This window comes from Rissa tridactyla, chromosome 1, assembly GCF_028500815.1.
Source record: "Rissa tridactyla isolate bRisTri1 chromosome 1, bRisTri1.patW.cur.20221130, whole genome shotgun sequence".
Classification (NCBI taxonomy): domain Eukaryota; kingdom Metazoa; phylum Chordata; class Aves; order Charadriiformes; family Laridae; genus Rissa; species Rissa tridactyla.
In genome coordinates this window covers 102,363,369-102,388,576 of record NC_071466.1, presented here as the reverse complement: position 1 = coordinate 102,388,576, position 25,208 = coordinate 102,363,369, and the positions used below count along the sequence as shown (strand labels likewise).

At 40.6% G+C, this 25,208-nt stretch overlaps 1 protein-coding gene across 2 annotated transcripts; it reads left to right on the top strand.

Moving 5' to 3' along the window:
- Positions 1-399: 399 nt before the first annotated feature.
- Positions 400-19,953, top strand: CHAF1B (chromatin assembly factor 1 subunit B). 2 transcript variants are annotated; one of them, XM_054182454.1, is made up of 14 exons: positions 400-493; positions 1,382-1,512; positions 5,046-5,178; positions 5,922-6,039; positions 7,552-7,655; positions 9,951-10,047; positions 11,743-11,827; positions 12,833-12,926; positions 13,540-13,609; positions 13,701-13,792; positions 15,270-15,432; positions 16,585-17,007; positions 18,411-18,502; positions 19,000-19,953. In XM_054182454.1, exons 2-14 carry the CDS (start codon positions 1,387-1,389, stop codon positions 19,119-19,121), a joined length of 1,719 nt encoding a protein of 572 aa, XP_054038429.1. In that variant the 5' UTR covers positions 400-493; positions 1,382-1,386; the 3' UTR covers positions 19,122-19,953. The 2 variants fall into 2 exon arrangements, with proteins under 2 accessions (XP_054038429.1, XP_054038439.1); XM_054182464.1 differs by lacking the exon at positions 400-493 and adding an exon at positions 592-745.
- Positions 19,954-25,208: the final 5,255 nt, after the last annotated feature.

The window sequence follows — 25,208 nt, the reverse complement described above, 5'->3', positions numbered from 1 at the left end:
GTGTCCTTCTTGTGTTGGGAGCCCCAGAGCTGGACGCAGCACTCCAGGTGGGGTCTTACCAGAGCAAGTTGATTGCCCTTTGGCCAGTCTAAACGTAAAAACATATCGAATGTGGCAAAGCCTTTTTTTTTTTTTTTTTTAATTCTTCAGGGGAGCGGGAGAGCTTTGGCCTGCTTCGGTTTTTATTTCGTGTCTTTGTGGGGTTTTTCAGCTGGAAGCAAAAGCTTCGGGCAGGCCGAGTGCCCCCGAGGCAGAAGAAACGGCGGGCAAAAAAAAGCTGCCCCAACCACCCCAACCCGCTGCCGAAACCCCGAAACCGGCATGGGGCGAGTCCGCCGGTCGCCGTCCCACCGGGGCGCTGTCGCCGCTCCCGCCTCCGCCAGGGGGCGCTGCCGCACCGCCGGGCGCTCCTCGGCACGCGCAGGCGCGGGGCGGGCTGGGGCGGGAAGCCCGCGCCCGCGCTGGACCTCGGCCAGGCCGCGCGGGGCCACAGGTAGGGGCTGATCCCCTCCCCACCCTACCCCACCCCACCCTACCCTACACCCGGCCGTTAGTGGTGGTTGGGGCCGTTAGTGGTGGCCCGCTGTGCTGAGGGGAGAGGAACCACGGTGGGGAGCCCCGGCTCTCTGAGGGCGGGAAGCCGGAGCAACGGGGAGTTGTGGGAGTCGTTCGTCTGGGCGCGCCGCGGGGCTGTCGCCACCGAGCGCGTTGGGTTTCGTGCGGCTGAGCCCTCTCAGGGCGGCGGGTAACGCCGGTCGCCCGGCCGAGGGGGTGTGGGGACTTTGGGGAGCGGCCCCTGCTAGCGGTGTCGCCCAGGGCGGCCGGGGGGGGCTGCGTGGCCGAGGGGTCTCTCTGGCCGGCGGCGCCTCTGCCCTCCTCCTGCCCCCGCCGGGGCCTTCGTGCCTTTCCTTTGTTTTGGCTTCTCAGCGCTTCGCTGCGGGCACAGAAGTAGTTGTTACCCCCTGGGCTGGGTGGGTGCGCGGTCTGGGGCTGCTCGGCGAGGGCTCACCCCATCAGGAGATGCGCCGGGGCGGCCGAGGGAGCGCTCTGGGGGCTGAAAGGGAAAAGCTGCGGTGTCTGTCCAATAAGTAGCAAATGTCCGGTATTTACTGCTTGTCGTAACCCTGGCCCGCGCTTCTGTCACAACATTAATTCTGCTGTGAGACGTGGCTTTATTCCCCTTCTCATGCAGTGCCCAGGCAGTAACTTTGGCCACAGTAAGTCATAGTACTTAAAAATGGTCTTCCTTAAACCATCCTTCTGTCAGTTTCTGCAGTGAAATTGTTATGGTATCTGTCTGTAGCGCTTGCAAAATCTCTGCTAACTTTGCCTTAGTCATAAGAAACAAGAATTTATCCAGTATTTGCTTTGTTTTCTTTAGCAAACATGAAGGTCATCACTTGTGAAATAGCATGGCATAATAAGGAGCCTGTTTACAGCTTAGACTTCCAACATGGAGCTGATGGGAAGATCAATCGACTGGCCTCAGCAGGTGTAGACACAGCTGTTCGTGTAAGTTTCAAACCTGTTTGTTTTGGTTTTGTAGCGTATGCAGTGCATGAAATGGCTGGTTATCCAAGGTATGAGGTTGTTGGCCCGTACATGACACCTGTGGTGGATTGTTTAGGGAAAGAGTGTGATATTATACAGCTATATACAGAATGACTGTTCCCCTTGATTATTGTCAGTTTGATGACATTGTGTAATGTCATCAAAAACTGTTATTCTTAAGAAATTACCTTATTGACTGATGGGTGATATTCCTGAGTAGTAACTGCTATTTTAGGGTGCAATCCTGTGGGTTAATGAGAAGAAACTGATTTTAATTTCTTCATGTTCATCAAAGTTGGATTTTATCTGCCATTTTATAAGTAGTCACTCAGCAGTATGACATCTTTCTACAGCCCTTTTCACTCAGCTTCACGTGCAACTCTCCTAGGTAATTTCATCTTGGTGTTAGCAAAATTTTAGCAAAATTGAGAATCACTTGTGAAAGTGTTCAATAGCACAAGCCCCAAAGGATGTGTCTGTAAGATTCACCTTTGCAAAATCAGGCGATTGTTTGCTGTGTTCCGGATCCTTAATGCACGTGTCCCCATTGTTCAGTGACCTCTTGGTTTCTCTAAAAGCCTTAGCCCTAGTCAGAGAGCTTTGGGAAACTGAGTGCACTGGGTGAACCATGTTCCCTTTATCTGCGTGTTAGCTCCTTAAATAAAGTTGGTGGAAAAGTGAGGTTCAATTTCCTTTGCAGAGAAATACATCGACTCAACTTCTTAATTTATTTTTCTTTTAACAGTTTCTCTGTATTGAAGGTAGACATAGTGGTCGGAGTTTTTTGGGTGACCGTTAGAGCACTTCTGTAACACACTTGCATCCCCTGTTTTTCGGATCTGAGAATGAAACAGAGTAGATTACCCATCACTGCATGGCTGTTCGTTTCATATTTGTGTTCCTGTGTGTCACTTTGGTATCTGGGCCTGGTGATTTCCTGTAAAAAACTGGTTTGTTTTTCTTTTTACTTAAATCTCTACTGCTAACTTTTCAATTTGAAACAGTTCCTCAAACTCATCCTGCAATAAAGAAGGGTTACAAGCTGGGACCCTCCCTGTGCTCCTTAGTAATGAGCTCCAATGCAAAAAATTCATGTAGGTTTTCTGCTGTGTGTGTGTATCTGTCTATTTATCTGTCTTTGCATGGCAATTTTACATTTTAATTACCTTTTGGGCCTGCTCATGTTCTGTCAGGCTTCCATCATGTGATATATTTGAAGAAGAAATAAAAAGTATTGTCATTACATTTGGAATAGGCACAGACAAAGAATAAGGTTTTCTTCTGTATTATTGATGCATTTTCTTCTGAATAGGGAAATGCTCTCTTTTAGCAGAGAATTTGAGTTATAAAGATCAGATCTATGCTGACAACTTGGAATGCCTGGATTGGATCCCGATTTGTTCCTCAGGATCCTCAGTGCAGTATTTTGTGAAATATGCCAGTATTTGTTAATGTATTGATTAGCAAATTATTATGAATGGTAACTGCTATGATATGTGCATGATTGGAATGCCTCTCTTTTGGAGATTATAAATGCCATTGAAAATTAGGGATTTACTCCACTAACTGCAGCCAAAACTTTTCCCTGGCAGTGGATGCATTTTCAGGGATTTAGTCTGTCTGTCTACGTTACTGAATATATATTTAAGTCATATTTATAAATATACGTGTTTTGGGGCCAGAAAATTTGTGGTGTTCTTTGACATAAAAGATACTGCTGCTATGTCTTCTTTCAGAGGGCTGTTGATTAAGGAGGGAAAGCATCACTATGCCCTGCAAAATCAAGAACAAGTGGGATCAGGAATTCCTTAAGCCAACATTGCTGGAAAGGCGTCTATATCATGCAACTGCCTTAGTGCTGTGACTATGATCACTGTCAAACTGGAATTATTATAATTCTTGCTCAAATTATCTGTTTAAAACCAGTAAATCCATTGACTTTCAGGGTATACTGCAAAATTCTTCAACTTTCTCAGACTTCTAAAGAGAGCTAATATTTTTTTTCTCCTGTAGTAATCAGGTTTGTTTTCAGACTATTTGTGGTTGACAGGTTTGTTAACAAGATACTGTAATTCCATACTGTTGAATCATTGTATTTACCAAATCCCCGTGAAGCTAGAGGTTGTCGATGAATGAAGAGAGAATGACATCATGTGTTTGGTTGTTTTTAGGTTTTTTATTTTTATTTTTTTTTCATTTATTGGAAATACTCAATAATATATTTCGTCAGACTAAAAAAATACTGCAATATAATTACAGCTTGTGGTGCATTGACCTTGGCTGCCCACCAGCTGCCCACCAAACCACTCTATCACTCCCCCTCCTCAACAGGGTGGGGAGAAAATACAATGGAAAAGCTTATGGGTCAAGATAAGGACAGGGAAAAGGACTAATTACTGTCATGGGCAGACCAGACTCAACTTAGGGAAATTAGTTTAATTTATTGACAAATAATAACAGAGTAGGATAGTGAGAAGTAAGAGCAAAACTAAAAACACCTTCCCCTACCTCTCCCTTCCTCCCTGGCTCAACTTCACTCACAAATTCTCTACCTCCCCAGACCAACTGGTGCAGGGGGATGGGGAATTCATCACAGGTTGTCTCCGCTGCTCCTTCCTCCTCACTCTCTTCCCCTGCTCCAGTGTGGGGTCCCTCCCACAGGATACAGTCTTTCACAAGCTTCTCCAGCATCGGTCCTTCCCGCAGTACATAGTTCTTCATGGTCTGTTCTGGTGTGGGTCCTTCCATGGGCTACAGTCCTTCAGGAATGGAGTGCTCCAGCGTGGGTCCTCCATGGGGTCACAGTTCCTACCAGAAAATCTGCTCCCGCATGGGCTCCTCTTCACAGGCCACACCTCTTTCCAGGAGCCTATTCCAGCATGGGCTCTCCATGGGCTGCAGCTTCCTTCAGGGTACATGTACCTCCTTTGTCTTGGGGTCCTCCACAGGCTGCAGTGTGGATATCTGCTCCACCATGGATCTCCGTGGGCTGCAGGGGGACAACCTGTGTCACCATGACCTTCTCCAGGGGCTGCAGGGGAATCTGCTCTGGTGCCTGGAGCACCTCCTTCACTGACCTTGGTATCTGCAGGGCTGTTTCTCGTATTTTTCTTACTCTTCTCTCACAGCTGCTGTGCAGTATTTTTTAGCCTTTCTTAAATATATTATCACAGAGGCACCGGGGGCAGGACAGTCTTGGAGCTGACTGGAATTGCCTCTGACCAACACGGGTTGGTGATCTTCTTGGTATCTTCTCATAGAAGCCACCCTTGAAGACTTCCCCTTGTCCCAGCTACCAAAACCTTGCCACATAAACCAAGTACACAGCTGTAGCTTGTAGAGGAAAAATTTGTGGTGCCACTGTAGCTTTAGCTCTGAAAGTTTCAGATAATAAGTTCAGAATGACTGCCCAATGAGTAAATTGTAGATAACTGAAGTGGCGGATATATATATCATCTTGTTCTGAAAACTCTCTCTCATGATTTTGTAACTAGATATGGAAAGTGGAAAAAGGACCAGATGGAAAAGCAATTGTGGAATTCTTGTCCAACCTCGCCCGCCATACCAAAGCAGTAAATGTTGTGCGCTTCTCTCCAAGTGGTGAGATCCTAGCATCTGGAGGAGATGGTGAGTAATAATGCGTAATGAAACTAATATAAAGAAGCTATGTTTATGTATCTGGTGAGTGAAGGGAAAAAAAAAAGGACACAGGAACTTGTTTGTACTGCTTTCATGCTTCCAGCTTTAGCTTCACATGTGTCCTCCGATTGTAATTAGTAAATGCATGTCGTGCAGTTCCTCAGTAACAACTTCTCATTGGCTGTGTGTCTGAGAGGCTCTGTTTTCCAGATAGAAAGTAATTAGTATCCCCGTTTCCCAGATGGGGAGGTTGAATGGGTTGCCTAGTCTCATGCTGGGAAGCTGTGGCAGAATTTTAAGTTTAGGCCTGTCTGTCCAAGGCCACATGGGTTCTTCAGTCGCAGTAAGGACAGCATTAGGTAGGCACGTGCTCTCTGAGACAGAGCCGAGTGTTATCTTAGTGGAAGATTTTTCAAAAGCCCGAAGTGCAGAACCATAGCCAGCTCTAATCAAAAGCAGATTAAAAGCTAAACACTTAACTCTCATCTTAGACCTGGAAATCTTAATCATCTTTTATTAGATAATTAAATAAAAATAAAAAAATACCTTTATTAAAATAAGTAGCGCACACTGGGAGCTAAAGCAGTCTAGCACCTACTCTTCCCCACCACAAAAGGAAGAACTGCTCTTCATGTGTCTTATGTGAGGTAATTGTAATGTTGAACTAAATGTAATGCATTAATAAAACAGTGAGTGGGAAAGAAAGAATCTTCATATGATTTCTTCTACAGATGCTGTTATTTTACTGTGGAAGCTGAATGATAGCAAAGAATTGGAACCGTTAGTTTTTCAGGATGAAGATGAAGCTCAGCTCAACAAGGAGAACTGGACAGTTGTTAAAACTTTAAGGTAGCTTAATATTTTATGTGTGTGTTTTCTGTTAAGTGTTTTTGACTCCTCAGTGGCTTTTATTATCTGGTTCAGTCTTTTGTCCAGTGTACGTTGAACTTCAATGCTGTCTAAAATTTACTTGCTCTAATATTTGTCCTTTTATTGTCCTTTAACCCTTTTTTTTTTCTTTTTGATACAGTGCCAACCTACATCTTTTGTTAACGCAGAAGATTTGGTATTTGTGTGATATAACTGACGTGCTCTGAAATTGGTTCCTGAGATTTGCACTTAAAGCTTAGCACAGAGATATATAAAGTAAATGTGAAGTTTTATATACTAGCTTTATAGTGGAAATTTTGGTCATTATTAAAGCAAAAAGCATCAGTATATTACATGATTCATGCAGTTTTGCCAGATGATAGCTGTGAGGCTTGACCAATCTTTTTCAACTAGTTCATTTTAATAGTTAAAAATCTACTGTATTATACAGCGTTTGTTTCAAGTGTTCAATGGTTAATAAATTATACAGACTGTGCCTGCTAAGACTAAGCTAGTATTAGCTGATAGTAGCTAAGGCATCATACCACTGCTGGCAGATGGAGTACAACAGTCTTCTTTTCTCAGTCTCAGCTGAAGTCTGAAAGAAATCAGAGGTTCTGGACTCTGAAATGCATTTTGGATGAGCAATATCTATAACTGCCTTGCTTTCTGTGTAGTATCTGTTAAAAGTTTTGGTCTCTATTTGTCTATACTGATAAAATCATTAAGAATGTACACTTGTTTACAAAAAATAACTGCTATCCATAACTGATACGTTCCTTGCAACTGCTGAGGTTTATGTGAGAACAGTTTCAAAAGTGCTAGTGAGATTGCATGAAGCACCAGTATGGTCCTTTAGGAACATCAGAGCTACGTCCCCCTTCCCCCTAAACTTGGTGTTGCAAGTATTTATTATTAAAGTTACCACACTGTATGATAAGTCTCCAAACTACAAGCAATACAAATGGTTTATGATGAAGCCCTTCTAGGTGGTTCTGAATATCTTGCAATGTTTGTTCAGCTATATCTAAATCAGCCTTAATTTTCTGTTTCATGTGGTTCTCCTGAGTATGCACGTTTGTTTACTACTTTTATGAAACCTATGAATATGCATGAAAGTTTTCTTGAATAGTGACACTCCTAATTACTTTGGTATAGTGTTTTATTTTCTATTTGTACAAATGCTAGAAACTTTCATTTGTAGGTACAAATTTATAATTACTTCAAATGCAGTGTTTTCACTGTCTATGAAAAATGTTGAAAAGGGAGGCTTATTTTGAGTAGAAGTAGGATGAGTTATTTTAAGATATTCTACTGCCTTCTGAATATGGATTTTTTTAAAAAAGATGAAAGTCATATTGTTCATTTTACTTCAATGATACTTTATTTACCTCTAATTTTTTTTTTAACCTAAAAATGCACAAAACTCATTTTTACATGTAGCTGCTAATTTTTAAATTAATAATTGGTTTCTTCTCTTCTGGCTTGTAGAGGCCACTTAGAAGATGTGTATGATATTTGTTGGACCTCAGATGGAAATTACATGGCATCTGCCTCTGTAGATAACACAGCTATAATGTGGGATGTCAATAAAGGTAAATGCTACATTTGTCACTTGTGGCTCCAGTCTCGATGGAAGTATCTCATGGTATTTACCAAAAGAGTTCAAAGCATCTTTTTTTTTTTCTGAGAGAGCAGTCGACTTAGTTGCTAGACTTCTAGGACTGTGAGGCAGATAGCCTAGCATACAAAGATACCCTCAGGCCAGCAAAATTTATGCATAAGTAATCTCTTCACCTTGGAGTATTCAGGAAGTAAACTTCACCCAATGTTTTCCCAGCCCCCAGCACCACCCCCCAGACTCCTACACAAACAGCTTGTATATTACTTACTCCACCCCACACCCCAACAAACAAACAAACAAAACTTGACTAGTATCAGATAAATTACTACATAGGTTAAAAATGGGAAGCAAGTATAGGACACAGGCTCTGATTTGCAAGATGTGGCTTTTTTTTTAGGTTTTACTGAGCAAAACACTTCTGTTCATGCTCATTCCACTGCAGTGGGATTGCTTGTATTTTCCAAGAAAGGCCTATCTATAGAAGTTCTGCTAGTAACCAGCTAGTATGTTGCTTTACAATGGCTCAATGTTTTCTTATTAGCAGTGTAATCATTACTTTCACTTTAAATTTAATGTGTAAATAACTTTACTTCTCTAAAGTTAACCTTCTATCTCACACTTCGAATATTTAGTGTTTAATTAAGAAAAAGAAAGTAGAATGCAGGTTGATTTTTTTTTTTTTTTTTTTTTTTTTTTTTCAGTGCATACAGCCATGAAAATACATATGTTCTGCTGCTGACGTTTTTTGTGTTCTTCGTTTGGGTGCTTAATGTCTCTCCCATCCAAACTGTCACATATATTCCTTTCCATAAGTCTTTAACATAAATACATGAATGTTCAATTAAGAGTGCGTACGTTCAGAGCATAAGTATGTGTTAGGGGCACGGTAACCACATGTCTCTTGCATCTTGGACTGTTTGTAACAACTCTAAAGGGACACATCTATTAGACTTACTACTAAAAAAAGCTGGATGGCCTTCTGAGCTGATATGTTACTTATCTGTAGTGTCTTCTATTCTCACTGCTTGCTTTTAGCTTGCAATTAATGCCATGGAGGTCATTTTGTCTCTGGGTAGAGGCGCAACTAGTAAGTTGGAAGTAAGAAGCCCTTACTGGAAGATGTGGGTTTTGTGATTGAAGTTGTAGGTACATTGAAGGAAAAGTATTTCAAGGATAGCTTCCAGTGATTCCCAGGTTAAAAGCTTGCGTGGTTTTAAAAAAAAAAAAAATCTTGAAGAAAATTAATAGTAAAAATCCATCGGGCTGTTTAGTACAAAGAGATCATTACTGGCTTAAGAAGTCCTTGAGGTACAAACTGTTGGCAGCGTATAGAGTATCCCATAGGAATACTGTCACGTGTTTGGTCTGTTCTTATATTTTGGCATTTGTTGTTGGCCACCGTCTGAGACAGAATACTGCAACAGAAGGCACTTTTGGTATTATGCAGCATGGCCTCAACCCTATTTGTGTAATCTTTTTGAAGAGTTGTTGTCTTTGAAACTTGTCAGTTTATAGTGTTTCTTTGCAATAAAGCAACACTATACTAATAGAAGAAAAAAACTTCTGTCCCTACTATTCAAAACAAGGTATTTAATGACATTATCTTTAATTTTACCTCATCACAATGGTTTGGATCTGAGACATCAACTGTGGGATATCAGTGGGGTCAGGGAGCTGATGTCTTTGAGAGGTCTTCATGTCAGAGTAAGCTGTGTAAGAACATGAGTTAGCACTGCTGTAGAATTGTTTCTGGAAGCTGCCCATGTGTAAGCATCAGTCAATATGTGTGTAGTATATTTTTTTCACTGCCTGCTCAGCAGAGTGGGTGAGTTTATACAGCCCCAGATAGTAGAGCCTGGCTATCTAGCCCCCAGATTAAAGTTATGTTTTAACGCTGAACTTTCTGGCTCAGTATTCAGGTAGCTGTTGAACAGCTAGACTAGCCTGAAAATACTTTTATAAATCACAAAGGTTTTTAAATACTTCTGGTTTTGAAATATACTCACCTTGTATGTCTTATGCCTAAGCCAAGCTGCTTATCTGGTTAGTTTGTAGGGAAGAAGCCTTAAATTTGCATGTCACAATTTACTGTACTTGTGAAGATTTGAGAAATAACTATTTCTGATGTTCTTATCGGGTACCATCAAGTTAACAATTTGTGTGTTTAAAAAATGATTTTGAAACATTTTGTCTTGTTTTATTTCTGAAATGAAGAAACGTTTTAAAGCACATTTAAACTTAGTATCTGGAAACTTTGTATTTTCAGGACAGAAGGTTTCAATATTAAATGAACACAAGAGTTATGTCCAAGGAATAACCTGGGATCCTCTAAGCCAGTACATTGCAACTCTGAGTTGTGATAGGTGAGCTCGTGGTCTAAGTGTTTTGCCTTAGCATTCTTTATTACTTGAGGATGAATTAAAAGCAAGTGTATGGGGTAAATACGACTTTTCATTTTATTCAGATTGTTCTGTGAGAAGGTTGATATTAAAATGATACTTTAGTTAATCTTTTGCTTGTGGTAAATGATTCCTGAAGTCTGAGTGTCCTCTCTAAGCAGCAAATAAGCTTACATAACCTTGTATAGAAATTTTTCTTCAGGAAATATGTTTTCATGGTATTGGTCATTAGAGATACCAAATACATCTTAAGAGAATGCTGCGTTATCTGGTTGTTAATGAGTTAATAAGTTCATCCTTGTCATTTTACGTAAAGATATAACCAGGTTAAGAAATCAGTTAAAATGTTTTTCCACTGATATCTTTCTTTTGCCCTCTTGCTCCCTTCATCACCAACAGTTTTTTAAGTGATGTCATTGGGAAAGCAAAACACACACTTCATAAACTTGGCTCTTGTCAGAACTTTGAGTTGAGCTTAAGCTGTTTAGGGCATGTGTGCTGCTCTGAAAGGGTTCGCAGCTGGCTAATAAATGCATGTCATCTGGCACCCACTGCAAAGAAAATTGCTGTAATAGTGGAAAAGTAGTTTTGATTTAAGATTTGCAGTAGGCTTAAAAAAAAAAAGATTTGCAGTAGGCCAGGTCATTATAAGCCTCTGCCTTCTGATAATCAGTTATGTGAGACTTTTGTGCCTTTATTTAAATTAATAGGAGTGAAACACAAGTAATAGAACGATGCACAAGTTTTTCTTAGAGTGAAGTTGCAAGTGAAGGCATGAACTAATTTGAAGAGGGGAAGTCTCCCACCCCCTCTGTTTTCAGACACTTTTCTGCAAAGTTAGTGAATAGCATTGGTTCAGTGGGAGTTTAACAGGAGCCAGGCCAGTTGCCACGACTGGGCATTCATCGGCCTGAGGTGGGGTGATTGCTTCCCTCTTTTGGCAGACCAGCTTAGCTGTATGACATCCAGTGCTAGTACTTCCAGAATTATCTCAAGCTGTCTGCTACAGCCTCACCTTCTTTATTCTCTACTTAGCTCTGCCCAGGACTCTTTGTAGAGATGTTTCAGCACATTAAATCATCAGAAAACTGTCTGGTTTTTGTGTTATGTTGGTTTTCTGCCAGCCTAACAAACCAACATAACTCGGTGAAAGTCATAGCTGTCAGAAAGGAGGGGGGGTGGGATGAGCAGTTGGGTTTGCTCAGGCTACGTGCTATTTTAGTGACATGAAGTCAGGGGAGTTCTAACGTTCTGTACAGAGACATACTCCAGTTTTCATTTATTCATAGCGAACTGAAGCATAGGGATGTAGCGAATTGTCTTGAGGTGAGTTCCCACTCTGCAGGAAGGTAATGGCTGCTACAGCACAGGTAGGAATGGCGTGGCCGTTCACTGTCTACTAATTCCCCGCATTCCTCCACAAATGCATATGCTGGTACTTCACAAACTTTACTGAGTCAAATAATTGTCAGTGATTCATTGGTTATTTAGCCATCAAAACATGTCCACAAGGTGGTGTCTCATGAACAGAGTTATAATTAATGTCTGATTGTCCTTTATATTTGGCATTCCTGGCTGAGAAGCGAGGTGCTGTAGTGCTGTGTGAAACTTGGGGTGAAAAGAAGCTGTTCATAGCAAACTTTGCTCTCCACCATGTAGGGTCCTACGGGTATACAACACGCAAACCAAGCGTGTAGCATTCAATGTTACCAAGATGCCATCTGGATCAGGAGCTGAAGGAGAGGTATGTTGTTCTGCTACTAATGGTACTGGAGAATGCACTGGGTACTATTTTATGAGTTCTGTTCTATGAAACCAAAGGGGCAAATATTTTCCGTTCAAGTAATCAGTATATCAGATATTTTTGTCTCTATCTCACCTTTGCATTTTGTAAATAGAGACCACTTCAGGTTTCCTCGAACATTACAGAAATGACTAAGAAAGAACACTTGCAAGTTCAGCTGATTAAAGTAGTAAGACGGTGTCTCTGGTTGTAAATGTTAAAAATAGTGTGGAAAAAACAGTACGCATAGTGAATTCTTCATAGGAAAAACTTCAAACATGTCTGTCTAGCTGTAAATTTATTAATGGATAATACACAGCAATAATATTTTAAAGTCAGCACCCTGAAATTTTCAAAAAGGTAGTCTGATTTTTAGAAAAAATATGAATTAGTGAAAACTTGGGAAATTCTAACCCTAAGAGGGAAAACAAAGACCTTTTTTTCCCCAAACAGTTCTAAGCGATAGTAAAATAACACCTCCAAGCTGGCTATAACCTTTTTAATTCCTTCTATTTCTTCTCTTTTTTGGGGGGAAAAACATTTGTAACAGTTTTATAGAGACTGATGAACAGGCCTGAGGGAGGGCGTTTTGCCGTTATAGAAGTTCTCTTTAAACCTCTAATGCCAGAGTTAAAATTAAATACCTAAGGAACAGGCTTTTACGTTGACTGTTAAATAATGTTGTTCTCCAGGTTATTACTATTTTTTTGATTACTGGTCTAATGTGACTGCTCTTGGAGTGTTTTGATTAGTAGCTGAAGAGGGATCAAGGACTGTTTTTCTTAACTGTGAAGAATTTATAGCGCAGCAGAAATTGAGTTTGAAGGAGCCATGTTTTTTAAAACATTTATCTTTTTATTTAAAAAGTTACATCAGGTTGGATTGTACAACTGGATGTTTTTTCTCACTTGAATTCCAGCTGACACGTTCTTGGCACTTTACACAATCGTATTTTCAATGTTACAGGCTAGGAGCTATCGGATGTTTCATGATGACAGCATGAAGTCGTTTTTCCGCAGGCTCAGTTTTACTCCTGATGGCTCCTATTTACTCACTCCAGGTATGTGAGAATGTGTACTATAGCTTACATTTGTATCTATTATGCTCTAGACTGAATGTGCATCAAGATTGCTTTCAAACTGCTAGGGGATGCTTATTTATCTTAATTATGCCATTCCTCGTTCTTCTGTTGAAGAAAATAGAGACTCCACAATACTCTTCCTTAGCAACTTTCTCCTGTGATAAAAATTATATTTATGTCATTTTTCTGAGCTGAAAAAAGTAAATTGCAACAATACAGCTCTGTTAAAATAGAAATGAAGAATGAGTGGTTTCTTTTGACTGGTCTCTCTTTGTTTGTATCCTTTCTTAAGAATGTTCTGCAGTCATAGTAAAAATAACATTGCAAGAAGGGGATCAGTTTGCCCATATAAGCACTGCTTTTATAGATGTCTGGCAACATCAAAAAGAAGCTTTGAAGGGGAAGTATATTAGGGAAACAAAACCAGCACTAAATAAATATTTGGGATGCCTTTTTAAGTTGTGTTCAGATTGCACAGCTCTTGCCCAACTGACAAGCCTAATTCCTGAGAAGTAGAATGTTTATGGACATAAAGTGTGTACTCAGTACCTTTTTGAGTTGATGAGTAATGGTTTAACCTTTATTTTTGCAGCTGGCTGTGTTGAATCAGGAGAAAACGTAACAAACACCACCTATGTTTTTTCCAGAAACAATCTTAAAAGGTAGAGTTTAATAAGATCAAAATATCTTTTGATTTAAAAAAAAAATTAAAAATGAAATGCTGCTATCTGAAATACTGACTCTCTTTAAAAGGCCTGTGGGTCACCTGCCATGTCCTGGAAAGGCAACTCTTGCTGTTCGCTGCTGCCCAGTCTACTTTGAGTTGAGACGAGCATCTTATAAAGGTACTGTAAATCCTTCAGGGAGTATGATTTTACAGCAAATATGGGAAATGGCCAATGTGGCTGTTTACTATTTTATGCCCTAGCCTTTTAACATTCCGTTAAGATAGGGTTCTACCACATCTTAGAAGCCGTTTCCTGATTCTAAGACCTTGAATTCACCTTAAGTACCTTGTGAGTAGCTTTTGATATAGTGGATAAATGTTCTTACTTGGCCTCTTAGGCTGCAGAAACGCTGTTTAATATTTTTCTTTAACTTTTAACCATTTTGTGTGAGTAAAAGTAAGTAACTTGGCTTAGCACTAAAGGAACGACCCAGTGAAGTATTTTCTGTTAGTCTCAACTACCCACATCACAGAAGCACCAGAGAGTTGATGTAGTTTGCAACAACCATTGCTGTTTATTCAAGGAAGCCAAACCTGAAGTAGTGCTGGTGTTACTGGCCAGAACAGGAGTTCTGAGGTGGGGAAAAGATCGTATGAAGTTGCGTTAGAACTTAGCTGGAGATTGAAATCCAGCCTTATTGTGAGCCCAGTGGGTCCAGGAGTGTTTATTTTTAACAAGACTCGTCTTATTCTAGTGAAAAGGTGCAGCTTTGCTCCTTTCTTTAGAGGGTCAATTTGTAGTATTCCTTACAGGATTTAGAGATTGCGTGTTGTTGTGTTCTGTATATTCGTCATAATCTTTAGATCCATTGTAATGGTGTGTGGCAAAGGAGGTACGTGTCTGCTGTTGGTCTGTAGCTTCTCTAAATGGAGCGTTTAGTTTCTGCAACACGCACCCAGAAAAGTGAAAATCTGTGATAGTCTAGAAATCTATAGACGTGAGTACTTTACATTATGTTAATGTTAATGGCCTGTCTGTTTCAGTGCATAGCTTCCATCATCACTGTAGACCTGAACGGGAGCTCCGTATCCTAGGAATTTCTGAAAGCAGCTAGCTAGCACTCGGCTTCCAGTGGGAGGAAGTTGGAGTAAACTGCCCTTACAAAGAGCTAACGTTGCAACAATAAGAGTAGCTAGGAGCTGAACCCAGGGTAACACAAAAAGAGCTAAATTCATTGTTTTGAATGAGTCATACAGAATATAATGTGGTGGTATAAAGTTGTCATGAGCTTGATTTATACTGTATCCTAAGGTGTGTTGGTTTGGACTTCTATACTAAGCGCATATAAATATGCTGAAAATTTCAGCTGGAAAATATACGACAAACTTTACAAAACAAAATAATAGCAGTCCAGATAGACAAAACTTTTGCCAATTTCTTTTTCTTAAGCTAAGAAAAAGGGCAAACTTCAGGCAACAGAAATATTAGTGCTTGGCATGAAACTTTACGTTTTATAGAATTGCTGTCTTCTCAGCCGTAATCTTGATACTGATTAATAATGAAATCTTTATTTAGATTCATGACTAAGCTAGTGCAGTTACTACCTTGCAGTGAATACAAGAATTCTCAATGTGCTAATTTCTTTGCATTCTAGATGAAATCAGTCAGAAATCAGCTCCCGCTCTATTTGATCTGCCCTATCGATTGGTGTTTGCTGTTGCTTCAGAAGATTCTGTGCTTTTTTATGATACTGAGCAGTCCTTCCCCTTTGGTTATGTTTCTAACATACATTATCACACCCTGAGTGACGTTTCGTGGTAGGTAATTGTTATATTGTTAAAATTTGTTGTGATGGAAATGTCTTTTTTACATTTTAAAGTTCTACACGTCTTGTGTCTTGCTTTATTTTTGTTTCACTTATGACATACGTGGTCACTGTCATCACAGTGTCTGAACAGCAAGCTGCCCCTTTTTTGCTCTGTAAAAATTATGGGTCTTTTATCAGTTGGGAAACAAGGTGCAAGCACCCTAGCGTCAAGCAGATGGATGTTTTTGTGAAAGCTAGTGTACTGGGTGCCCATGACAAGTATTCATTGTTCAGGCAGCGTGACTAGTAGTAACGAAGTTATTTGGAGGTTTTGGAAGTCATCCCCCTAAGTTCAAGTGTGTGAATCCTGGCCAAATTCTGCTTTATCCGCACAGTTCTGCTTAGCGGTTCTTTATGTATGGGACTAAGTAATATATCTGACTTGATGTGAGGTGTCAGAACTGGAGCTGCAAATTGGACCCAAGTCTTGAAATCAGGATACACCTCTCTACTGGACAAGGCTTCTTCTCTCATACCATTCTAGACACTATACCTAAGCTGAGGACCACATGGAGGCCTCTTTTTCAGAAGCTATAATTGGTGCTCAGACACTGTGAAAACCATTGTGTGCCAGGAGGAGGGGAGTGGAAGAGAGTAGAAAATCAAGTGGTTTTAGTCAGTGGTAGATGTTACTTGGTGAAATGAGCACAGAGAGCCCATTCATGTGAGCACCGTGGTGATCCCGAGCATTGCCTCTACTTAGCACAAGGAGCATAGCCAAAGAGCTTGAACTGCTCTGCTGGTCTGAATGAGGAGAATTCAGCAATATTTCAGAAACTGTGGCTGGAGATTTGTGTACCTGCAATTGAACCATGCTTTGTGGTGCTTGAATGCATGCAGGTACTGGCATCAGCGTATTACAGGTGATCGCAGGTGACACTAGAGAAATTAAATCAGATGTGAACGCCATAATTTAAGATCTTTTGTTCATTTGAATTGGATGTCTTTCACTTGACTGCAGTTTTATTTAAATGTATACATATACTTGGGGAAGGCAGGAGGAAAAGGCAGGTACAGCATGTGTTATAGGTGGGGGGGCTGAGGGTTGAAGAAAAGTTTTGACCTTTACTTTTAATGGAGAAAAAAAAAAAATCACAAATAGGTCCAGCGATGGAGCCTTTCTTGCTATTTCTTCCACGGATGGATACTGTTCGTTTGTTACCTTTGAGAAGGATGAACTGGGAGTACCACTGAAGGAGAAGCCACAGATAAATGTAAGGACTTCTGGTGCAACAGAGAAGAAAGTGAAAAAGAGCCAGTCGCACAAAGTAATTTCCCCAGGCTCTAGGCTGACAGAGGGGACTCCTCCCAGCAGGGTCACTGACCCCAGCACTCCAGCCCCGCAACCTAGAACACCCACAGCTGCCGGTAAGGACTTTCCTTTCACACCTGTTGGAGTAAAAAATATTCCAGTCTCATCCTCAGACGAGAGGAAAATCAGCCAGTCAGCCAGCCAGAGCACTAAAGTAAACCAGCCCAGGAGGATTACTCTCAACACTTTACAAGCATGGAGCAAGACGCCAAGGTGAGATTTATATTGCCGTTTCCAGTCATAAATATGAAGGCCAAGACAAGCTGTGCTTATGCTACATTTAAAGGGTTGAGGTTTAGACATAAATTCCCAGCCCTGTTTCTTGGTGGTAGCTGTCTTGACATGGAACTTTTTGTTCCAGTTATACTGCAACTGAAAGGTCAAAATGTCTCCTGAATCCTAAATGTACAGCTTTTACATTTCTGTCTGAAATGTGAGGCAGTAGCAAAGTTAACCTGCCCATTATGCCACATCCATACAGCAGCAACAGGTGTCTGTCTTCAGGTCCCGTTTTCTGTACAAAGATGGTACCTGAAGCCTTCAGCTGACAAGAACTATTTAACGACAAGAAATACTTTTCTGAAAATAATATTTTAAGAAGTAAACAGTACAAGTATAGACAGGCCCTCAGTGTGCGCAGTCATGGGTGTGGAACTTAATGCATTGATTGAGGGATCTGGATTTTTAGAAACTGGTTGTAATCCTTGTATTGATTGTCAAACAGCCTGCAATATAAGATCCTGAGCTGGTGTGCAATAGTAAGGAGACAGCCACGCAGTTAGAGACCGAGACCTTGTCAGCAAAACAAGGCTATTCCAGAAATAAAAGAGGTTATTTTAACTTCTCATAAGAATGTTTTAATTACTAGGTGGCTAGGGAGGAAGTGGTGAATGAGAAAGCAGGATAGTGGATTTCATCAACAACTGCAAAGAAGAATCTTTGCTTTCTACACACCAGATTTAATCTGTACTGGAACTAACAAGTCAAGGGGTTGTAGGTAGTTGAAAGTGACTTTTGCCTGGAGGACCAATGGATCTAATTAATCTTTTTATTTTTGAGAGAGAAACTATATTCAGTCATATCAACTGATTATGCTATGAGTGTCATCTTGTAATAGCATGCATGGTGCTACTTCTAAGGAATTATTTTTTTTTTATGGTTCAATCCTCTGCTGCTTTTGTGTTTAATTTTTAAGTGCTGTCCAGAAGAGATCTAGCAGAAGAAAACAGATTGACAGTAATTGTTAGTGGACCTCAGTGGGCAAAAGAATTTTCTAGAATTTTATGAATCTAAAGTCTTAACATGGACGGGGCTAGGGAATAATAAGCGCAGCCAGTCTTAATTTTAAAATATTTGACCAAGATACTGTGCTCTGAAGGTGACTGTCAAGCATTGTGCCACATATAACGTATGCAAAAGTACTTTCTAGTGGAAAAGATCACTAGTGGTATTCAAAGTACTTCTGAAAAATGCCCTGTTCAATAAATAACAAGAAGGAAAAAATGCGTAGTAAAATATATTTAAATTTAACTGGTTCTTTCTGTACTAAATATTTAAATAAAGTGTTGTGGAAATGATGGTTTTGAAGCAATGGAGCTGTTTCTGCTCTTTTAAAGGAGAGTAAACTTGATTCCACTGAAGCCAGATGCGCCAACCTCTGCATATACAGATACAGTTCCTATACCTCCTTCGTCAGAACAGGAACATGGTAAGCTGTTGTGGCTATTAATATCCAGCAAAGTCTTTTGCCATTCAGTTCTCTCCTTTATAGACTTATGTTATAAGCTATAAGCTTAAAACACAAGCACAAACCGAAACCTAGTTGCAGATTCAAAAGCTTCTTCATTGTCTTGGTCTGTTTGAAAGGTGCTTTTGACAATATGAAATGTGTTCTCACTGCGATTGCTCTTGGGCAGCTGCTTGTGTGAGAGTATGCCACTACGGTTTTATGTAGTAATGGGGGCATTAGCTGACATTGAAACTAAGAAGAGTAAATTCACTTGGATGTAATGTTCTACAGGTCCTACAGGTGGGTTTTAAAGACCCTTGTACTTCCAGCACATCATTGTTTCAGATGCTGGACCCTCAAATCAGGGTTGAGTGTTTATGATGAGTGCTGAATTGTTTGTGAATTCAGCAAACTGGTTTACTTTCTTAATCTGGATTTACTTCGCTTAAATGATTTTTCCTATCTGTCTGTTTCAGAGAGGCCATTACCATCTGATGACAGTCTTCAAAACCCCCCAGCATCGAAACGTCCTAGAACTGAGGAAATGCCTCTTTCCACATCTGCTGAAGATCAAATCAGCTGCAATTCAAACAAATAAAGTCTAAGCTTTTAGTAGAATCTTCACAGTCTGAAGGCAATGCAGCCATATCTGAGACCGCATTTCTTTTTACAAATGTTAAATCCTCAATTCCTGAGTAAAGTACCATATGCATATTTGACATAATGCTGTGAAGAAAGAAACTGGCAGTAGAAGACACGCGTTTCAGGAATGTAGCTTTTCAGAAGAGGAAATAGTTGGGAAGTGACTTCTAAGTGTGTTTCTACTTCTTGAAGACAGAATTCTTCAAGAATTGCCACAGCTTAAAGAAGTCAGGAGACTCTGGGTACTGAAAAGCAATACAGTAACCTAAGAGTCTCCATCAAAGTCCCTAAGGTGATGTTTATAAAGTATTAGGTCTTCCAGTAACCTCTCTGGCAAAAGAATAGAATTTCTAAGGACTTAAATGCATTCATAATGATTTGATGTGGTTTAAGACCAAAAAAAAAAAGAAACTGTTTCATTCAGGCATCTTGGCTTATATGTTTAGGAATGTGCAAAATATTTCACGCTCTGCGGTACGGGTGGAGTGGAAGCTGATGTTCGCATGCTCTGAATGCATAACATACAATATGACTGATATGATTGAAACACAAATCAGAACTTGTAACTGCAATAAACAAGAAAGCAAAAGGAAGAAACTCTCTGAAGACCTGTCAGAAGCAATAGCGGAAGAAAGTTCTTCATTGTTTACTTTCTGTATTTAAAAAAAAAAATGCAGACAGGAAACTTTCTTAAGGCAGCAGGATTTGAGTATATACATCAGAAGTTTCCCTCTTTTCTTGTTTTCGAATGTTGACTCCCTTAGCCAATAAAATGTAATATAAATCAAGTGTATGTTAAACTTCTAAAAGCAGATTTCTTTTTAGCACTTATTATTTGCACTAAGCATTTAGCATTTAATAATTGAACTAAGACCTGCAGATTGAAAACAATGAAACCAAAATATTTGAAAATCACTAGACTGGATTTGCTATGGTGTGCAGAAATATTAACAAATATCTATTTCAGTGTTTCAGGCAAATGAGTATGTTGCCTATAATTAAATTTCAACACAAATTAATAAGCAAATAGTTATAGGAAACTAACTGTATCTTTGTTTTGAACCACTGAGATGAGGATGGAGCTTCATTAGATTTAGCCAAACCTGGGTTTTCTTCTTGTGAGGAATATAAAGTCTTAATTACCAAGCAAAGCCACATCTAATATACAGATATCTAAATTAAAGTTTGTAGAGAGATCTGAATTGATAGCTGAAGCAGATATTTGTAAATAACATGCATTGCTGGACTTGCTATTTTATGTTTTGTCCAGTTTGAGCTCTAAGAATGTTGGTATTTCATCTTTCTGTGGGACAGTGACCCACTTAGTACAGTACTGCAGTGTTTCATTTTGTGCACTGCGAAGGATCCTTTGAATTCAAACTCACACTTCTAAATACTAATTGCAAAGTCATCCTGGTAGGTATTTTAAAATATTTTGTTTGGGTTGGTTGGTTTGGTTTTGTTTGGGTGGTTTTTTGTTTTTGTTTTTTTTTTTTTAACACAGTGTATTTCAGTGTAAACTACTCTTTCTGTTGAAAACTAGCAGGTTGGGTATGTTTAGTATTATTGGCATGCCTAGTCTCTGTGGTCTTCAGAGGCAATTAATTGCCAAAGTATTTGTCTTTATCTCATACCATAACCATTCAGGTGACATACGTGTTTGTTTATATGGTTGCTCAGCTTATTTTTGCTCTGCCTTACAACCTAATTGGAGCTGTAAAGTTCACGTGGCTTTCACTGATGCGATTGGGAGACTGTTTTCACATTATTATCTCTTGTCAGAATGCTCTACCTGATATTTTGTCTTCTTTAATAGGATTTTTTTTTCTTTAGTTCTAGTTGTTTCTTGCCACTACGATTTCCTACTTTTCTCCTGGGTTTATTCTGTTACTTTGTAACATTTATGTGGCACTAGATTTTTAACCTTTTTCTATAAATGGATGCTGTCATTCATGTAATAAATGACTATCTTTTTGTAGTCCCTGTTTCAGTCTCTAAGGGACCATCCCCACACAACATTCATACTTCAGACACTGAAAACTATTCTCACGCTGTTTATAGAGTGGGTTCATGTTTTGTTCTCAGTGATGCACTAGATTCCGCCCCAAGACAGAGGCATGCCCACTGCTACTTCTTGACTGCTTCGTAAGGCGATGTATTGCACAGACGTAATTCTTTCCAGGGTGCTCTTTAATTCAGGTTTCACTTAAAGGTTATTTTTAATTGCCCAGCTGAATCGTTCGTACTTCACATGGACCCTGAGTTCATATTCCAGTTGTGAACGTGTTGCAGGTGTCATCTTAGGTCACATTTTGCTCGGTGCCTTCTGTGAGGGTCGTACCCGCTCTAAGGACCATTATCCTGCTTGTACTATCTTGATGAGATAACATTATGGAAAAATGCCCTGTTTACATCTTTTGACCTCGCAGCAGTAAGAAGAGGGAGCTGAACTCATGGAAGGAACTTCCGTAAGAGGCAGCAAATTACTATTTGCTCAGGGAACCGCAGACCTCTTCATTTGGGGCTTCCAACACGTTTGTTACCAGCCTATGTCAATGTCCCACAGGACAGTCCCCTGAAAAAAAACCAAAGAGAGAGCAAAGTCACACAAAGTCATTTCCCCAGGCTCCAGGCTGACAGAGAGGACTGCTCGTGCAGGGGCATTGGACCAGATGACCTCCAGAGGTCCTGTCCAACCTCACCATTCTGTGATTTAGTGAATGCTGCTGTTTCCAGTTTGGCATGGTTTGAATGAGCAAGTGCTTTAACACTTGAAATGGAGAAGTTGGTTACCAGTCATGGGAGTTCACGGAGATACATGATCTGCATGTGCAATTTCTTCCCATCTTCCTCAGAATCGCATGGATTTTGCGTAGGTGCGTGAAGCATAATGAAAGGTGGGCAGTGAAAACATCCACTACGGCCCAGATAAAGTCTGCGTTGTCTGATAGCGCAAATGTCTACGTGGACTATGTATCTCGGAGAGTTCCAGCTGTGATCCTATCCTTTTTTCAAACTGGTTTGCTTGCATGTCTTACATGTACTTATTTGTCTGTCTTGATAGTAGATCTTTTAAAAGGTCATCTTTATGTCCCAATTCCACATACTTTCATATTTGTATTTAAAATATATAGGATCATAGAATCGTAAAATTGTTCGGGTTGGAAGGGACCTTAAAGACCATGTAGTTCCACCCCCCCCGCCATGGGCAGGGACACCTCCCACTAGACCAGGCTGCTCAAAGCCCCATCCAGCCTGGCCTTGAACACCTCCAGGGATGGGGCAGCCACAGCTTCCCTGGGCAACCAATTCCAGCATGTGTCAGTTCATATGTGTAATCATTTTTCCATGTTAGAAAAACGGTTCGATCTTTACGTTAAACCCTGTGCCTTTTTTCATAAGTTCAGTGAAGGGCTGGAAAAATCCGGGCTGCAGAAACGTAAACCGGGAAACTTCTGAGTAAAAACAAAGTGCAGAGCGACCGCTGGATGTCACTCTCCTAACAGCATTCCTCCTCCCGGGGCTATGGGAGAAAAATGCTGCCGGCAGCAGAAAGGGGAAAGAAAACAGTTTTCTTTTTAAATAAAAACAAGTTGTAGGTGAATCTAAATAGCAAATGTACGTTATCACCAAAATAAATTGTTTCTATTGTTTCTACAAGCTTCCTCCTAAGACGACAGGGTTTGCTTTCTTATGAATTATGTTTTATAATTGACAAAGGGAAGTAAGTCCGTACCATACTAGCCTTTCTCTGTTGGGAGATAGAAAATGATAAACCTGAAATGCCACATGCCGCCCCAAACTTTCCAAGGGTGTCTTAAGCATCATTTCTGTTGAAAAGCTCTTTTGAAGAGGTAATGAGAGGGATCTGGAAGGCACATGGACCATCTGGTTGGTGTACGCTCCAGCCAGCTTTCGGTTGTCTTGCCGTGAGTTCCCAAGCCGCGATACTCGGATTGCTACAGGTACACAAAGCATTTCAACATCCAGGAGCTGCTGCCGCCACCACCAGTGGTAGCACCTACCGCTCTGGGTGGGAGCTGGCAGAAAAGGAGAGAAAAATGTTTGCGTGCCCCACCCGTAAGTCCAAAACCAGTTAATTGTGTGCGTCCGTGTAACAACAGCATCTTACCTGTCCTAATCTGTTTTAAAACAGATTAGTTGCGCTGCCATGTTGTTTGTCTCCCAGCCCATGAAAAGGAAATGAAAGAGAGGAGGACAGAGTCCACAAGGCTCCTGGTGTCTGGGAGAGTGGCCACGGAGAGTGACAGGTGTAAGGGCCACATGCAAGCAGTCCTCACACAGGAAATGTGCTCTGTGTGCCGGAGCAAAAAGATGTACAACTTCTTACTTATCTGTCATTTTTTTATTCCTGCCCGGAAAGACACTTCCTGCTGCTTCCACCGCGTGTCAGGCTGGTGCTGCCCAGTCGATGGTCTGTCTCTTCCGTTGTTGAGTTATTGCTAGTTAAAATGACGAGGTTCTCTCGCTCCTCAACAAAACGGTATGTGGGCATACCACCCTAAAACCCAAATGCTTCTGTGAGCCACTGAACTACTGAGGCCTTGTTTCATATGGATATAGAGCTAATTGCACTAGGGGGTTCAAATAGATTTTGCAGCTTTTTAGATTCATGACCGTCTTGCTCCTGGAAAGACTTTCTGGTATGTTACAGATGTTACATTTACTTTTGGAAATAATGGTTCATTTTTAGGCAGCTAGACATCATGCTCCTGTGCTATCGATGTTAGTTTTAATTTTTTTTCTAACCAGCTATCTATATTAATACATCTTGTAATAATTTAACCACTACCTTTTTGTCAAAATTTGGTTCATATTTTCCTGTGGATTTAAAGCAGAATCTCTGTATTGTGTATGCACATTCCCTATGTTTACATAAACTTAATTTCTTTTAAAGGAGAACAGGCTTGCCAACTAACTATATCGTATGTGTGTTTTCTGCTATAGCAGCTGCAGGATCATGAAGAAGAGGTAGACTGGAGTTACGTGATAGTGCATGGTATCATAAATTACGTGATAATGGGATTTGCTGTATGAAACATCTACTTTTCACACCGCTCTTCTTCGTGCTGCTATTAACGATTTTTCTGTTGCAGTTCAAAGCTCTAGATCATTGCTACATGGCAAGAGCAAATTTCATTGAGGAATTTACGCAGACAAATCAGTATTACAAGGGCCAGATTTTCAGAAGCACTAAGAGCTCATGGAGGGGTTGGACAAGATGATCTTTAAAGGTCCCTCCCAACCCAAACTATTCTATGATTCTATGTTTTGTCAACATCTAAAAGTTCCTACAAACTGAAGGTACAACTTTTTAATACAAAGAATTATATGGAAACAGTGATGGTTTTACCAGTCCACTTCTAACTCACCCCATAGATCAATGAGTCTCTCCCATAAACAGAATCTCCCTTCTGCTTCTGACCATGTAATGTTTTTTATGAACATACAAGTATGTCTGGGCAAAGGAGATGTGCTACTTCAAATCTTCTTTGACAGATGAGGAACACCATCAAGTACCTTCTACAAACTTCAAGCTCCTGTTTGGACAAAGTGGAAACACCCAGAAGGCATCGAGGCTACCAGCAGGACTCTCATCCGTCTGCAATTCCCTGGGGTGAGGACAAGGCTCTTAGAACAACAGGCAGAAAGACGTTTGTAGCAGCCCCAAATCTATAGGTGCTCCCTGTGCACTTTGAGTCCAAAAGGGAAATCATGGTCAGGCAGATGTGAAACAGTGCTCCTACCCAGTGGTACCTCCTGATTTCCTCTTTGCCACATGAGAGGTGGAAAAGGGCCTTAGTTGTTGAGAAGAAGGGTGTAGGTAGAAGAAGAGTGTGGGAGAGGAAAAGTCACAGGTGTAGATTAAGTTCTTTGAGCTGGGATGCAGAGAGATATTTGAGGGTTGGTAACTAAAGGAGAAGAAACCAGCATTTGGGAAAAGGAAGCGGATGGGAAGCTGGGAGTGCAGAAAGCCTGACTAGCGGCAGGTGGCAGGGAGGGAGTTCGGTATCATAGGGTT

What these genes read in the sequence shown, in the direction of transcription:
- CHAF1B (XM_054182454.1), top strand. Translation starts at nt 1,387, where the DNA reads ATGAAGGTCATCACTTGTGAAATAGCATGGCATAATAAGGAGCCTGTT. An exon ending in ACAGTTGTTAAAACTTTAAG is followed by an intron (nt 6,040 to 7,551) that starts GTAGCTTAATAT and finishes TCTGGCTTGTAG; the next exon opens with AGGCCACTTAGAAGATGTGT. An exon ending in CTCCTATTTACTCACTCCAG is followed by an intron (nt 12,927 to 13,539) that starts GTATGTGAGAAT and finishes TTATTTTTGCAG; the next exon opens with CTGGCTGTGTTGAATCAGGA.